Source organism: Neoarius graeffei, chromosome 18 (genome assembly GCF_027579695.1).
Source record: "Neoarius graeffei isolate fNeoGra1 chromosome 18, fNeoGra1.pri, whole genome shotgun sequence".
NCBI lineage: Eukaryota > Metazoa > Chordata > Actinopteri > Siluriformes > Ariidae > Neoarius > Neoarius graeffei.
Window position 1 is genome coordinate 60,444,979 of NC_083586.1, and position 15,766 is coordinate 60,460,744.

Sequence of the window (15,766 nt, forward strand, 5' to 3'; positions counted from 1 at the left end):
CATCAGAACGCAAGCAATCGAAGGAATAGGACACTTATTACGAATGTTGACTTCAATAAATAATGAACCCTGAAACGAGTAAGTAAAGAGCAGTGTCTCTCCCCAGGGATTTCAAACAGCATCCTGGGAAACTGTCATTATGCTTCTGGAAATAGCGTCAAAATCCACCGTGTGTTTCGTAAATATATTCTGTTGGTAAACAGGAAGTTGATGTGCGACAGACCTGGAAACGGTAAACACAGTATAGAACCCCACGCTGAAGCTCGGTACCAAATACCAAGCAGCTGTGATTTGTAGTTGCTGAGAAAAGTGTTAGGAAAATTTTGTAAATCCACGCTATATGGTTCGCAAATACATTCAGTTGGTAAACAGGAAGTCAATGTGGGACAGACCTGGAAATGGTACACACGGTATAGAACCCCAAGCTGAAGTTTGCTACCAAATATCAAGCAGTTGTGATTTGTAGTTGCTGAGAAAAATGTTATGAAAATTTTGTAAAAATTCACACTATATGGTTCATAAATACATTCAGACGGTAAACAGGAAGTTGATGTGCAACAGACCTGAGAACGGTAAACACGGTATAGAACCCCAAGCTGAAGTTTGGTACCAAGTACCTATGATTTGTGGTTGCTGAGAAAAAGGATGTTTTGGACGGACAGAAACATGGAGATATGGACGGACAGAGGTAAAAAAATAAACTAGTCTACCCTTTGGAGCAGAGGTATTATAATAATTATAATAATAATAATAAAACCAGAACGTCAAGGGCATAGTCGGTCATCTGTCCTGCCATCAAAGCAACCGTGACGACCAAACCATCAAACAGAACTGAAACGTGACGATGTGAGAGAGGACAAACCTCCACGACAAACCGTTTCCAACAGGAACATCAACAAAGGACTAAATTTTGTTCCCTGATGAAAGAAAGATCGACCCGAAACATCCATCAGAACTGAAATCGGATGAGAAATCAGAGAGGAGATTTAAAAAAATTCTCGTGAGAGGTTTGGAAAATCTGTTAATTTGGCCTAATTAGTAACTCATTAGCAAAAAATTTGACAAAACGATGACGGAGTTTTGTGTGGAGTGATGAGTTCTTTCAAACAAAGCAGTCGGAACAGAAATCCGTGGAGGACTGACAGAGGAGATACGGTTTAACTGAATCATCGACGCCATGGCAACAGCTCATCGACCTGATGGACAGATGAAATACACAGCTGCGGATATTCAGGCCTGCTGGATCTACACGGGGTTTTGCTGTAACCGCCAGACTCTCATGCGAGAAATAATCCATTTTAAAAGGTGTAAATGTCGACGCTAGGAAAGATACATCCACTCTTTCTTTGGAAAATGACATCACGCAAAGCAATTAATAAGACGGTATAAACATGCGAATGTTTCTAGCCTCTATTAGTGTTCAGTAAAACAGATGTATGGCAGCTGTTTCCCCCCCTCCCCCTCCGAGTTCCTGCTGATTACCTCACACAACCCTGTATACAGTAATCATCATTACCGTTCGGATTATTTATGATTGTATTACATTTCAGTGCACGTGTTAATAAATCAATCAAAAGTAATTTTTTTTTTCCCTGTCAAAATTTTCAGATGTTTTTCTCTCCAAGCGGAAAAAAAAAGTGCCTCAGTTAATTAGATTAATTCAGTGATTAGGGGTTGACTGTAGACCAACTGATGTTCAGTGGAGTGTTGGTTGTGTTTTACGGTACGTTATCAAACTCAAAGCCTCCGTAAGACAAATCTTTTAAGCAGGAAAACCGAGTGCTGTCTGGGCGGGGCTTTCCGACAGTTCCAAGACCAGGGATGAGAATGAAAAATATTTAAAAAGTCTGAAAAAACCAGGGCGGGGCCCATGGTCCAGGGGGGCGGGGCCCATAGCCCAAGGGGGTGGGGCCCAGGGGCTAATGATTTTTGGCTATTTTTTATTTATTTTTTTAACCCCCAAACCATTAATTTTATCAGCAAAAAGTTGCAATGTATTTGGAAATAAATTCCCCTTCTTGGTGGACTACCAGGTGAAAATGATTAATATGGTACAAGAGACTTGTTTTTAATCAATTCACATTTGATGATTTCAAAAAATCAATGCACCTTTTAATATAAACGAGCTCTACAGTATTATATTTCTGCATTTTTGCTATTCATGTCTTTGAATACTCTAATCCTCGGGTGGCCAACCCGCGGCTCGCGAGCCGCATGCGGCTCTTTGCCCGGTGTCATGCGGCTCTTACGTTCATATCGAAGTTTGTGTTTGTGTTTTTTTTTATGTGCGTGTGCGCTTTGCTTGAGTTCAGTATGGTATTTTCGTCAAATGCATCTTTGCTTTGCTTGGGTACATTACGGTATTTTCAGGTCATGTCAAATGTGCATGTGCGTGAGATAATCGCTAAGTTTTTGGGCAAGGTGCATCTTGTGTCAAGTAGCCTCTCAAAATGGCAATGAAAAAATGCACAGCAAAACGAAAATATGAAGACGAACATAGGACATTTTTAACAGAGTGGGAGAGTTTATACTTTTTTGTTGAACGTAATGGCGAGCCATTCTGCCTTATATGTCAGTCATCATTAGCTCATTTCAAAGCTTCCCGCCTCCCTGAATAAGCAAGGAGCCAGATATGCAACACTACTTGAAAACCTGCATGAAAGCTTTGTAACCCGGTTCCGTGATATACAACTGAAAAGGCCACAGGTTACGTTCCTCGTCGACCCATTCAATGCGGAGACGGACTGTTTGAAAGCCCCGCTAGTCACAGATGAGGCTGCGGCTGAGTTGGAGATGATCGATCTTCGTAAGGAAGACCAACTGAAACCTGTTTTGAGGGAAGGCACCATTGAGTTTTGGAAAAGTGTACCACTGGAAAAATACCCGAATGTGAAACGGGCTGCGCTTAAGATACTGTCAATGTTTGGGTCAACACACGTCTGCGAGTCTGTGTTCTCTACCATGAAACACGTGAAGTCAAAGCATCGTTCTGTTCTGACTGAAACCCATGTGAAAGAACTGCTTCGAGTGGCAACGACGGAATACAAGCCAGATTTGAAGAGGATTGTTCAAGGCAAGGAATGTCAGAAGTCCCACTAAGCAACATGCATAGTAAGTGCACACAATATTGATTGCTGTAAATGACTGGCCTGTGGTATTAGTACTGACTGAAGGAGTAAATTTCTCTCATGGTGGCGTGTGACATTTACTATTAATCTGGCTGAGCAGAGGTGCGTGAGCGTGGGCGTGTGTGTCTGTAAGAGAGAGAGAGAGAGAGAGAGAGAGAGCGAGGGGGGGGCGATGTTCATGTGCGGTCATGTGTATGGTGTGGCTTTTTTTGGTAATGCCATGAGTCCCACTAAGCAGCATGCATAGTAAGTGCACACAATGTTCATTGTTAAAAATGACTGGCCTCAGCCTGTGGTCTTAGTACTGTAGGAGTAAATATGTTGGTGTGTGACATTTACTATTAATCTGGCTGAGCAGAGGTGTGTGTGTGTGTGTGTGTGTGTGTGTGTGTGTGTGTGTGTGTGTGTGTGTGTGTGTGTGTGTGTGAGAGAGAGAGAGAGGAAGGGATGGGTGATGTTCGTGTGCCCATGTGTATGATGTGGCTCTTTGCAGTAATACAGTAAAAAATGTGGCTCTTGGTCTCCAACTGGTTGGCCACCCCTGCTCTAATCCTTTAAAATGAAGTGCAAACCAGAAAAAAGTTCTGTCATATAATTCTCTTAAGCTTTCTTCTGATGTTATCATGGTAGCAGGAGGTCTTGCATATTAAGCAGGCAACATTCAACATCACTCATCACTTCCCTTTCAACTGTTGTGTGTACTAACTAGGTTTTATCTGGACAGGATGCTGTGTAATGTAATGCAGATACCATACGGTCAATTTGAAGATCGAGATGGTGATTTTGAATTAAAGAACAGGCATGTACAACGGGCATTACATATTGGAAAAATTTTTTTAAATCAAAAACTATAAGTTCATCTCGGCCTAAAAAAATGTGGGCAGACGCTCCCGCACGGCACATCCCAGCAATTCCCCCCCATGAAATGAGCAATAAGTAGGAGAGTTATACACGGCATCATACCTAAAATTGTATCAGAAATATAGATATGATACTATGATTCTCCCCAACATGCTACATTAGACAAGCTAACCTCATTTATAAAAAGATACACACTTATATATGACGTGTATTTGATATATATGATGTATATTCATACATTGTTACTTTACGGAAATCTTCAATAAGTTTGGTCTTTTCATGCCAGCCTGTTGTAGACCTAAATATACCGTATTTTCTGGACTATAAGCCGCTACTTTTTTCCTAGGTTTTGAACCATGCGGCTTATACAAAGGTGCGGCTATTCTGTGGATTTTTCTTCCACCGCTAGGGGCGCTCTAACCGGAAGAAGAATCAAAAAATAAGATAGATGAAAAATCAATGCAAAGAAGAATTAGCAGATCTTTAGCAGATAGAACACGCACGACAAATTACTAACTGGTAATTATTTTCAAATCCAGCGAAGATGATTAAAGTGACTTGTGGTTTCAAACACAGGAGAAATGAAGGTAAATAAATACCGGTTATTTTCTCTTGGTTCTGTTCCGTTTTAATCAGCAAAGTTGCTGCCGTGTTAAAAGGCACTGTTCGGAAAGAATCTGTTCAGGTACATACATGTACATTTACAGTACAAAATCGTTCTGTACATGCAGTAAATATCTAATTTTTCAACATGGATATCTGCGGCTTATAGCCCGGTGCGGCTTGTATATCTTTTTTTTAAATTTTTTTTAAAAATAGAGCGGATGCGGCTTATATACAGGTGCGCTCTATAGTCCAGAAAATACGGTAATGCACATGAACTGACACTCCTCACCTCAACATGTCCTTTACAATCATTTAAGCCACCATGGGCAATGCTGAAACCACTGCTGCAAACAGTACATCGCGCGAAACTGTCAGTATTTTCTACCCTTATTAGACAGGGAGATTCTTTTGTGTAATCTGAGCTGAAGTGGAGTTTGTACTTTCGTTTTTTGGGGCGCGTGCTCTCTCTCTGCTATGCCGGTCGGTCCTCGAGAAAAGGGATAAAAGCCCGCCCACACTGAAAGCTGATTGGCTTATTTTGCTGAGTAACCCAATCAGGATGCTCTTTGTCTGGCATGCGCTACATGAACAGGCACACAGGCAGTGTTGCCACATTGGGTGGTTTTAAGCGCATTTTGGCGGGTTTTGAACATATTTTGGGATGGAAAACGTCAGCAATATCTGGCAACACTGCACACAGTCTCCCTCGCGCGTGCACATTCTAAGATGCGTGATGCAGACCTTAATGTTGCGCGGCGCGCACACGCTCTTGCTCGCTTCTATCAATATGCAGGAGACTTCCGGAAGTTCTGGGAGACTTGGGATGTCTGCGTTATAAGGTGACCACAGATCGTTAATCATACCCCCCCCGGAAATTTCTCAACGGATTTACATCGATCTCAAAAACGATCATTTTGGTCTGAAAAAGTCGGAAATCCGCTGATCGGCGGAAAATTCTCATCCCTGCAAGACAATCGTTCTCGATTCATGTATCGTGTCTCGTACCTTGTGCCACTTCCACACCCTCTTTCTTGATTCGCCAGTCCACGGCTACGCCCACTCCGCCCCAGTTCACCAGAGTCACCGCGTCCTCCAGACTCTGATTGGCCAGCAATAGTGACGGGCAGTGGAGCTCCAGCCTCGGGGGCAGTTCCACACGCACTTCCGCCATGCCGCTCCTCTCTATGTGTGTCGCCGTGGCAACCACCTTCACCCTGTAGCGACCAGGCAGGCCGTATTTGTGGCGCGCCGCGGTAACGGAGGTGTTCAGGAGCGGAGACGCATCCCCGAAGTCCCAGCACAGAGGCACGCGGAGGACGGAGGACGAGACGGACAACGTGGCCTCGGAGTGCACGCTGGAGCGCCCGGCTGTCACGTGCACAGAGAAATCCACCTGCATGATCAGACTCATGTTTTATTTTATCTCCATCAAGCATCCTGAAGTACAAAGTTTCTTCACATACGATTCAAATGTGGCAAGAACACGACACGCGAGCTGAACAATCTACATTTGAAAAGTGATTCACACACCTGGAAGACGTCCTGGGCGACGGTGAGGCCGCAGTCCCTCATGACGGTGGAGTTGGAGCACGCTGCAGAGCACCGGGCCTCGCTGATGTAGTTGGGCTCGGAGTTGGTGCTGCACAAACACTCTCTGCGCGAGCCCAGCCCCCCATACAGCTGCTTATCAAAGAAACATCTGGAGTTACACTCCTCCCGCGAGAAATTCCCCATCACCAATGACGTGAAAATGACCAGCTCACTGCCACCAGGGTGAGCGTCGTCCTGCAGGCAGCCTGCGTAGTACAGCTCTGTGTGTACAGACAGAGAGAGAGAGAGACGGACAAAACGATTATTATAACGAGTTTAGCTGCATGTGTGAATCTTTCCACACCGTACGACTCGCAGCTCTGTAATGATTAACGATCCGATTAACAGACACATTTAAAGCAGCAGAAGATGCACGATGTAGAGCTGTTTCACATTAACACACCGCGATAAAATTTACTTCTGAAAAGTGAAAGTTACAGAATTATTTGCCAAATAAATGAGAAAGACTTCTGGAGCTGCAGCGCCGTCAGGATCCAGCAACTTGTTGGCATTCCATCCAATTACCATACCGTGTACAAGGAGACAGAGAGAGAGAGAGAGTTTACAGAGCTCTGGTGTCGGCAGACCATCAGAAAAACACAGGCCTGTCTCTAAAAACACAGCGTCACGTCGTTTTAAAAAAATTCAGCAACCAGAGAATTAAACTGCAGCTTTAGGAAACTGCGAAAGTGCTGCTGGAGCTCATTAATGAAAATCCCCAAGCAAAAACTCACTCGCTGATAAGCGGAAAATGGAAAAGCTATTGGCGTTCCTGACCAAACCAAAAACGGTTTTCAGAAGATTAAAAGGTTTAGATGATTAAAACATTTTTAAATCATAATAATATGTCCGTCTCACTATATTGTATATTACTGATTTTATATTAGTTCTATTATATATTTTACAAATGTTATAATGTAGATATAGATTATTAGCATGAGTTTAAACACATCTCCAACGGAAACCAGCATCAGCTGAGTGGAGCTTGTGTTTAATAAAGTTATTATTATTAAAATTTTTCAGAACTTTATTTATTTGTTTATTATAAAAATTTTTCAGAACTGTATTTATTATTAACATTTTCCCAGAACTTTATTGTTAACATTTTTCAGAACTTTATATATTTATTATTAACATTTTTCAGAACTGTATTGATTCATTTATTTATTAATAACATTTTTCACAACTTTATTTATTTGTTTATTAATTAACTTTCTCAGAACTGTATTTATTTATTATTAACATTTTTCAGAACTTTGTTTATTATTAGCATTTTTTCACAGCTTTATTTATATTTATTTATTAATTATTCATATTATCCAGAACTTTATTTGTTTATTATTAACATTTTCAGAACTTTATTATTAAAAATTTTTCAGAACTTTATTATTATTTTTTTTCCAGAACTTCATTTATTTATTTAATTTTTAAAAAAAACTTTTTTAAAAATACTTTTATTGGACTCTAGGTTTTTTTTGTTACTGTCTATTTCTGACTCTTTCTGTCTGTGAGTAAATTTCCCCACCGATGGATGAATAAAGTTTATCTTATCAATCTATCTATTCTTTAATATTTTTGGTTAAATTGTGGTTGTAGCTGTGAAGCTGAGGTTAAAGTGTAACGGTGAAGGCGGAGCTTAGCTTAAAGGATTCTGAGACGCTACATTTACGCCGAAACGCGTCATACTTTTAAAATGAACTCATGAAAAGTCTTCAAAAGAAAATGCAAATTAATCTGTTTCCACTTGCTTTGGTCATGTGGTGAGAGAAAGAGAAAGAGACTACAGTACTCAGCGTGGGAGCGTTTATCACTCGTGTATGGGGGATTATTCTGACACAAAAAAAACCTTCCGACAAAGAATATGAGGGGTTTTTTTTAAATCATAAATTTATGATTTTTTAATGTCTGAATCGCTGCCAAATTCTGGCTTTATAAATCTCAGAGAATACTAAAATTTGTTTTCTTGTAAATTTACAACTCGAATCTCAAAAATTCAGTTTTTTTCCTGTAAATTTGTGATTTTTTAATCTCGGAATTTTGGCTTTTTTTCCTTCACAAAGTTATGATTTTATGATCTCAAAGAATATCCAAGTTTTTCTTCTAAATGTAAGACTTTAATCTCAAAAATTATTATTATTCCTATTATTCCTATTATTAGTATTATTAGTATTCCCTCATAAATTTGTGACTTTTTAACCTCGGAATTTCCACTTCGTTTCTTTCAAAAGTTATGACTCTTTAATCTCCGAGAATCCCTGAGATTTTTCTCATAAATTTACCGCTTTAATCCCAGCTCCATATTTTTTCCCCACCGGAGATATATAGTGGGGCAAAAAAGTATTTAGTCAGCCACCAATTGTGCAAGTTCTCCCACTTAAAAAGATGAGAGAGGCCTGTAATTTTCATCATAGGTACACTTCAACTATGAGAGACAGAATGGGGGGAAAGAATCCAGGAAATCACATTGTAGGATTTTTAATGCATTAATTGGTAAATTCCTCGGTAAAATAAGTATTTGGTCACCTACAAACAAGCAAGATTTCTGGCTCTCACAGACCTGTAACTTCTTCTTTAAGAGGCTCCTCTGTCCTCCACTCGTTACCTGTGCCAGACGTGTCCCCCTGCTTAAGCCAGTACATGTCCAGGCCCGTCTGAAGTTTGCTAGAGAGCATTTGGATGATCCAGAAGAGGACTGGGAGAATGTCATATGGTCAGATGAAACCAAAATAGAACTTTTTGGTAAAAACTCAACTTGTCGTGTTTGGAGGAGAAAGAATGCTGAGTTGCATCCAAAGAACACCATACCTACTGTGAAGCATGGGGGTGGAAACATCATGCTTTGGGGCTGTTTTTCTGCAAAGGGACCAGGACGACTGATCCGTGTAAAGGAAAGAATGAATGGGGCCATGTATCGTGAGATTTTGAGTGAAAACCTCCTTCCATCAGCAAGGGCATTGAAGATGAAACGTGGCTGGGTCTTTCAGCATGACAATGATCCCAAACACACCGCCCAGGCAACGAAGGAGTGGCTTCGTAAGAAGCATTTCAAGGTCCTGGAGTGGCCTAGCCAGTCTCCAGAGCTCAACCCCATAGAAAATCTTTGGAGGGAGTTGAAAGTCCGTGTTGCCCAGCGACAGCCCCAAAACATCACTGCTCTAGAGGAGATCTGCATGGAGGAATGGGCCAAAATACCAGCAACAGTGTGTGAAAACCTTGTGAAGACTTACAGAAAACGTTTGACCTCTGTCATTGCCAACAAAGGGTATATAACAAAGTATTGAGATGAACTTTTGTTATTGACCAAATACTTATTTTCCACCATAATTTGCAAATAAATTCTTTAAAAATCAGATAATGTGATTTTCTGGATTTTTTTTTTCTCTCATTTTGTCTCTCATAGTTGAAGTGTACCTATGATGAAAATTACAGGCCTCTCTCATCTTTTTAAGCGGGAGAATTTGCACAATTGGTGACTGACTAAATACTTTTTTGCCCCACTGTAAAGGAGATGAAATGTTTGATGAAACTTCATCTCCTGTAAATTTAATTCATCTACACTCCTGGACAATGTGAGGAGTGATGTCGGCGCTGGTGCCATGTGCTGATTGGCCGATAGGTGTGTCACTCACCGCAGTCGTCCGAGCTGACGTTGAGCAGCGGTTGGTCTTTGAGTTTGGGTGGGCGGTCACAGAGCATGTGATTGGCTCTCCTTAGGGTGACGCCCTTCATCTGCAGCCTGCTGACCAGGTGGACCAGTTTACAGGCGCAGACAAAAGGATTACTGCTCACATCCCTGAGACACGGGACAAGAGAGAACATTCATCACCGCTGGGTTCTACTGGGGGTCCAGAGTTAAACACAACGGCACAGGTTTACAGAAAACCTTCATCAACTTCAATCCTGCAGCTGAACTACTTTAAATTTCAGACTTAAATTACACTTCAGGACCAAGGGATAAGTATCAGAGGATTAGTATTATGGGATGGCCATTATGGGAAGAGTATAAGAGGATTGACATTATGGGATGTGTGTTGAAGGATTAGGATTAGTACAATGGGATGAGTATCAGGGGATTAGTATTATGGGATGTGTATGAAATGATTAATATTATGGGATGGATGTTACAAGATGAGTATTATGGGATTGATATTATGGAGTGTGCGCGAAAGGGTTAGCATTATTGGATTAATATTGCGGAATGAGTATTAAGGGGTGGATGTTATTGGATGGGTATTGGAGGATTAATATTATGGGATGAGTATTAGGGGATTATTAGTATGGAATGTGTGTTAAATGATTAGCATTACGGGATGAATAATATGGGATTAGTATTTGGGCGGGTGTCGTGGGATGAGTATTGTATGATTAGTGTTATGGGATTGATTTTACAAGATGAGTATTAGAGGGTTAATATTAGGGGATGTGTGTTAAAGGATTAGTATTAGATAATCAATATTACAGGATCACGGGATAAATATTAGGGGATTGATCTTACAATATTAGTATTAGAGGATTAATATAATGGGATGTGTGTTAAAGAATCAGAATTAGAGGATTAATATAATGGTATGTGTGTTGAAGGATTAGACAATATTATGGGATGTGTGTTAAAGGACTAGCATTAGTGGATATTACGGGAAGAGTGTCAGGGGATTAGTGTCATGGGCGGATCTTGCAAGATTGGCATGAGTGGATTGATATTACGGGATGAGTCTGAGGGGTTAGTATTACAGGATGTGCATTCAATGATTAATATTATGAGATGTATATTACAGGAGGAGTATCAGAGGACTAATATTATGGGATGTGTATGAAATGATTAGTATTTTGGGATGTATATTACAAGATGAGTATGAGAGGATTAATATTATGGGATGCGTGTTAAAGGATTAGCATTGAAGGAATAATATTGTGGAATGGATATTACAAGATGAGTTTTAGAGGATTAATATTATGGGATGGATATTACAGGATGAGTATTACAAGATGAGTATTAGAGGATTAATATTATGGAATGTGTGTTAAAGGATTAGTATTAGAGGATTAATATTTCGGGATGAGTTTTAGGGGACTAGCATTAGGGGGTGGATATTATGGGCTGGGTATTGGAGGATTAGTATTTTGGGATGGAGTTTACAAGATGAGTCTTAGAGGGTTAACATTAGGGGATGTGTGTTAAAGGATTAGCATTGGAGGAATAAGATTATGGGATGGAGGATTAGTATTGTGGGATAGATATTACAAGATGAGTATTACAAGGTGAGTATTATGGGATGACTGAAACAGGGTGAGTGTTAGGAGATGAATATGACAGGAAAAATATGACCAGAAGGATATTTTGGGATGAGTATTATGGATCAAATATAATGGGATCAGTATTATGGGATAAATATTGCAGAAAGAGTATTTCAGTACAAGTATTATGGGATGAGTAGTGCAGCGTATGTATTATGGACAGAATGCAATGGGTTGAGTGTTATGGGATGACTACTACGGGATGAATATTACATTAAAATATTCAATATTAAGATAGGAGTATTACTGGACAAAAATGACAGATTAAATGTAATGGGATTGATATATTCGGAGATGAAAGTTATGGAATAAATATTCCAGAATTAAAATAATAAAATCAGTGTCACGGGCTGAATTTCAGTGGGTGAATATTCCACCATTACTGTTATAGATTCATATAATGGGATGAAAGTTTCATTCATCCATCATGTGACTCTTATCCCGGTCACATTCCGGCTTGCGTTAAACCCTTTCCCAGGAGCACGGAGCTCGAGGAGCACCGCCTGGACGGGATACCAGCCCACCACAGCATGATCAATATATACACGATATGATATACAGTGTATTGTGGGATGAATATTATGGGAATATTATAGGATCTATCTCACTTCTGCCCAAAAATAAAGGCTTAATCCCATCTCCCTGAGACACAGGCTCCATGGTCGAGCAGCTTTCTCATCTGTGTTTGACGTTTCGAATCCCAGTGGCCAACACACCCATTACAGCTTTCATAATAGTGCAATAAAACAGATGAGTGTGTCATTACTGAAACACACGGCTGTGGAAAATAACGGCGCAGAATCAACAGCCAGAGGAAAATACAGCAGCAAGCTCTAAAGCTTTTTTACTGACCCAGAGGAAAAACTCTAAATGTGACCATCTGGCCAAAAATAAAGCGTACACCATTTTCCCCTTTAAAACGAATGAAGTCGAACAGTAAAAACATGTTCGTGTTTGATAAAGCGAATGCAGCTAATCAAGTCAAGGGTGCTTACAGAGTCCAGCACTACATCTATAAAAATGATATAAACACTCCAGAGCAGAGTCAGATCACGGAAATGATCATATTAAAATCTGTACATGATGATTATTCTTCTATTTAATACATTACTAAGCAGATTATTTACCTGGAGCCAGATTCAGGAACTGGGGGCCCTCAAGAAAGGACCTTAACCCTCAACTGCTCAGTTGCGTAAATCAGATAAACGTACGTTGCTGTGGATAAAGACGTCTGCCAAAATGCCGTAAATGTAAAACGAAAATTTACACCTTGGACGAGACCCCTATTAGGTTTATTTCAAATGTTTGCCATCTTCTCAAGCACACAATACTGTGCAAAAGTCTTGCCCCCCCCCCCCATTTTTTTTCCATACAAACTTTGTTATAGATTTCTACATTATCGAGTCAAAACATTACAAAAACATTTTAGGAGTTCCAAACATTTGTTTTCCAGCAAAAAATTAAAGCTAGGCCGCCTTTCAGATTTTTCAAATGTAGGTCAGAAAAAGAATTTTCCCTGACAACTGATTATTTTTGTTTAGTGACCGAAAGCTACTGAATTCGAATCAGACTTCTAATTTTATTAGTTTTTTTTTAAATAGAACAATGAATGAATTTATTTCCATGTGGCCCTAAATTCTCCGCTATTTTTTCCTGCTTCACCATGACCCAATACAAGATACTACGTCATGCATCACGCAGTGGGCTTTCCCTGTTCGCGCAAGGCATTGTGGGATACAAATTCGAAACAAAAGAGAAAAATGAAGGACGCGAGTGTGCGAATGAAATGCGAAAAAGCGACTACAGTAACGGAAAGAAAGTGAGAAGAAGAAAAGACGTTACGTTATATACGAAGGAAAGGAAATGCAGGAAATATCAAACTAATAAATATGGGCGCTCAGCGAGCACCTCGGTGTGATCAGCTGTTCGTTTAGCGACAGAATGATGGAACTGTCAGTGCACGCTCAAAGGGAAACCTGCGCATGCGCACACACACGGACTTCCTCTGTCTGCCTGACTGCGCCAAGCGAGCGATTTCATGCACATTATTTGCTTTAATCCCCTCAAATTAAATAACTTCCCAGCCACAGAATGGCCTGATATTTTCTGAGATATTACAGAAATAAACATACATCACAATGACCACATTTCAGACGGAACTAAATTTCACCGATTTTATGAAATCGAAAGGCCGTCCAGCTTTAAATGTTACAGAAAAAGAAAAAAGTTTGTATCTGAGCAGCATATTCCATCCAGAAGAGAGCACTTTTCAGATTAAAAAAGAAAACATAACGAAAGCTACTGGGTTTTGGTGCAAAATGAAGACGTGAGTGTGACAGTCAAAGTGTCCAGAAGAACTGTGGCTGGTTCTGGAAGATGCTCAGTAAAACCTACAGCTCATTTCCTTATAAAACTGCACTCATTGGACCTGAAACTAAAGCAAAGGGTCGTCTCACACCAAATATCGACTTTGTTTCATTTATTATGGCTCACTGATTACTGTTTATAGTATTTTTTAAAAGTTGAAACATTTCATTTCATTATTTTTTTTAAGACATTTCTGGTCGGCAGCATTTCTTTACATGTGCCTAAGACTTTTGCACAGGACTGTAAATCAGTATATGTTTTTTTAACGGTTACATCATAGTGCTTTTGACAGCAAAGGGGGGAAAAAAAGAAAAAAAAATTGCTTCGTCGGTCCGCATTTTCTATCCCTGATAATTTTCAGGCTTAAAGACGAGTGCTTCTTTTTAAAGGATGCTTAAATGCAAAGCTCAGAAAATTTACTTTCTTAAGCAGGTGCATAACCTACATCTGAATCGATCTGAACTCAATTCACGGATTCTGATTACTGCCCTTTGTTCGACTGGATCGGAATGTCGTTCGGATTGGACTTGAACGGTTTATTTAGCTCAGATTAGCATGTAAACATGTTTCATGTCTAAGGCAAATAAATAAGTTTAAAAGATGATCTTATTTCAAAGTAATCGGTCTTCCATAAGAGAAAAGTAACGGACGTTGTATATTCCCACCTGACCTCTGAGAGACGTGTGAACCACGTGAGCCCGGATGTCACGTGTAATTGTTGTGAAATGAATGGAACGGAACACTAAAATGGAAACACATGACCTCCATGCTCAGAATAATGAGGAAGTAGCAGCATAGAAGGCTTTTTTTTTTTAAATTAACTTAAAAGGAATAACCAATAGGAAATACAGGAAATGTGTGATCTAGGGTTTGGGTTAGGAGGTCACGAGGAGGTCACCACCGGCTGCTTTACACTGAAGCAGTATGAGTAGTTCCATCACATTATCACATCACTGCCAGCAGCGTCACAATCGTCACATGTAAATCTGATGGTCCCGATTCCCACTGCAGCCGTAACAAAAGGGTTACGAGATCGATGGGGGGAGGGGGGAGGGGGTAGATTAACGTTTCGACTTTGCTGTTTTGCTCCCATTCCCACAGAACACCATTACAGTACGATACAGGAAAATATACGGTTTACACTGAGAGTGGGAATGGTGTGTGTGTGTGTGTGTGTGTGTGTGTGTGTGTGTGTGTGTACACTCACACTGTAGTTAAATTAAATAAATTATCACATATTCTTCCCTCGATGGTGGTGAGCTGATTGTTACTCAAATCTCTGAAAAACAAACAGAGAGAGAGAGCGAGACAGCGAGAGAGAGAGAGAGAGAGAGAGAGAGAGCAGTTAGTAAATCAAATATCGCACGACTGTCTCTTTATATCTTTCTGTATCTCTGTGTCTCACACTCTATTTGTCTTTCTGTCTCTTTCACTAGTCTCTTAGTCTCTCTCTCTGTGTGTGTGCATGCCTCTGTGTGTGTGTGTGTGTGTGTGTGTGTGCGTGTGTGTGCATGTGAATAATGGTTCTCTTGTCTAGCTTTTTTTGAGCAGCATATGGAAAAGTTCTGGAGTGATTTTGGTGTACCAGACAGGGATGGAAAACTGTGTGTGCCCTGTGTGTGTGCACGTGTGTGTGTGTGTATATACGTACAACAAATAGAACCTTCTATGCCTGAAGCACTGAAATTTAATTGTCACTAATGGTCCTGTGATTGGGTTGTGTGTGTGTGTGGGTGTGTGTGAGAGAGAGAGAGAGAGAGAGAGAGAGACATTCTCCAGAGACTGGTTCAATTCATTTGAGCTGCAGTTTTACTCAGAGGTGAATTCAGACTCAAGGTGGAGGCTTTACTCAGACCTGAGGGAGGCTTGACTCCGGCTCGGGGCAGCCTTGACTCGGACCTGAGGGAAGTTTGACTCAG

General features: G+C 40.4%; 1 protein-coding gene across 2 annotated transcripts in view; it reads right to left on the reverse strand.

Moving 5' to 3' along the window:
* pkd1a (polycystic kidney disease 1a) overlaps window positions 1-15,766 on the reverse strand; it is a 160,432-nt gene that overhangs the window by 95,627 nt on the left and 49,039 nt on the right. For both annotated transcript variants that reach the window (XM_060899131.1, XM_060899130.1), the window contains exons 4-7: window positions 15,055-15,126; window positions 9,815-9,978; window positions 6,126-6,406; window positions 5,601-5,988 (exon numbers count right to left, since the gene is read on the reverse strand). In XM_060899131.1, coding sequence (XP_060755114.1) covers window positions 5,601-5,988; window positions 6,126-6,406; window positions 9,815-9,978; window positions 15,055-15,126 — 905 coding nt within the window. The remainder of the gene's footprint in view (window positions 1-5,600; window positions 5,989-6,125; window positions 6,407-9,814; window positions 9,979-15,054; window positions 15,127-15,766) is intronic.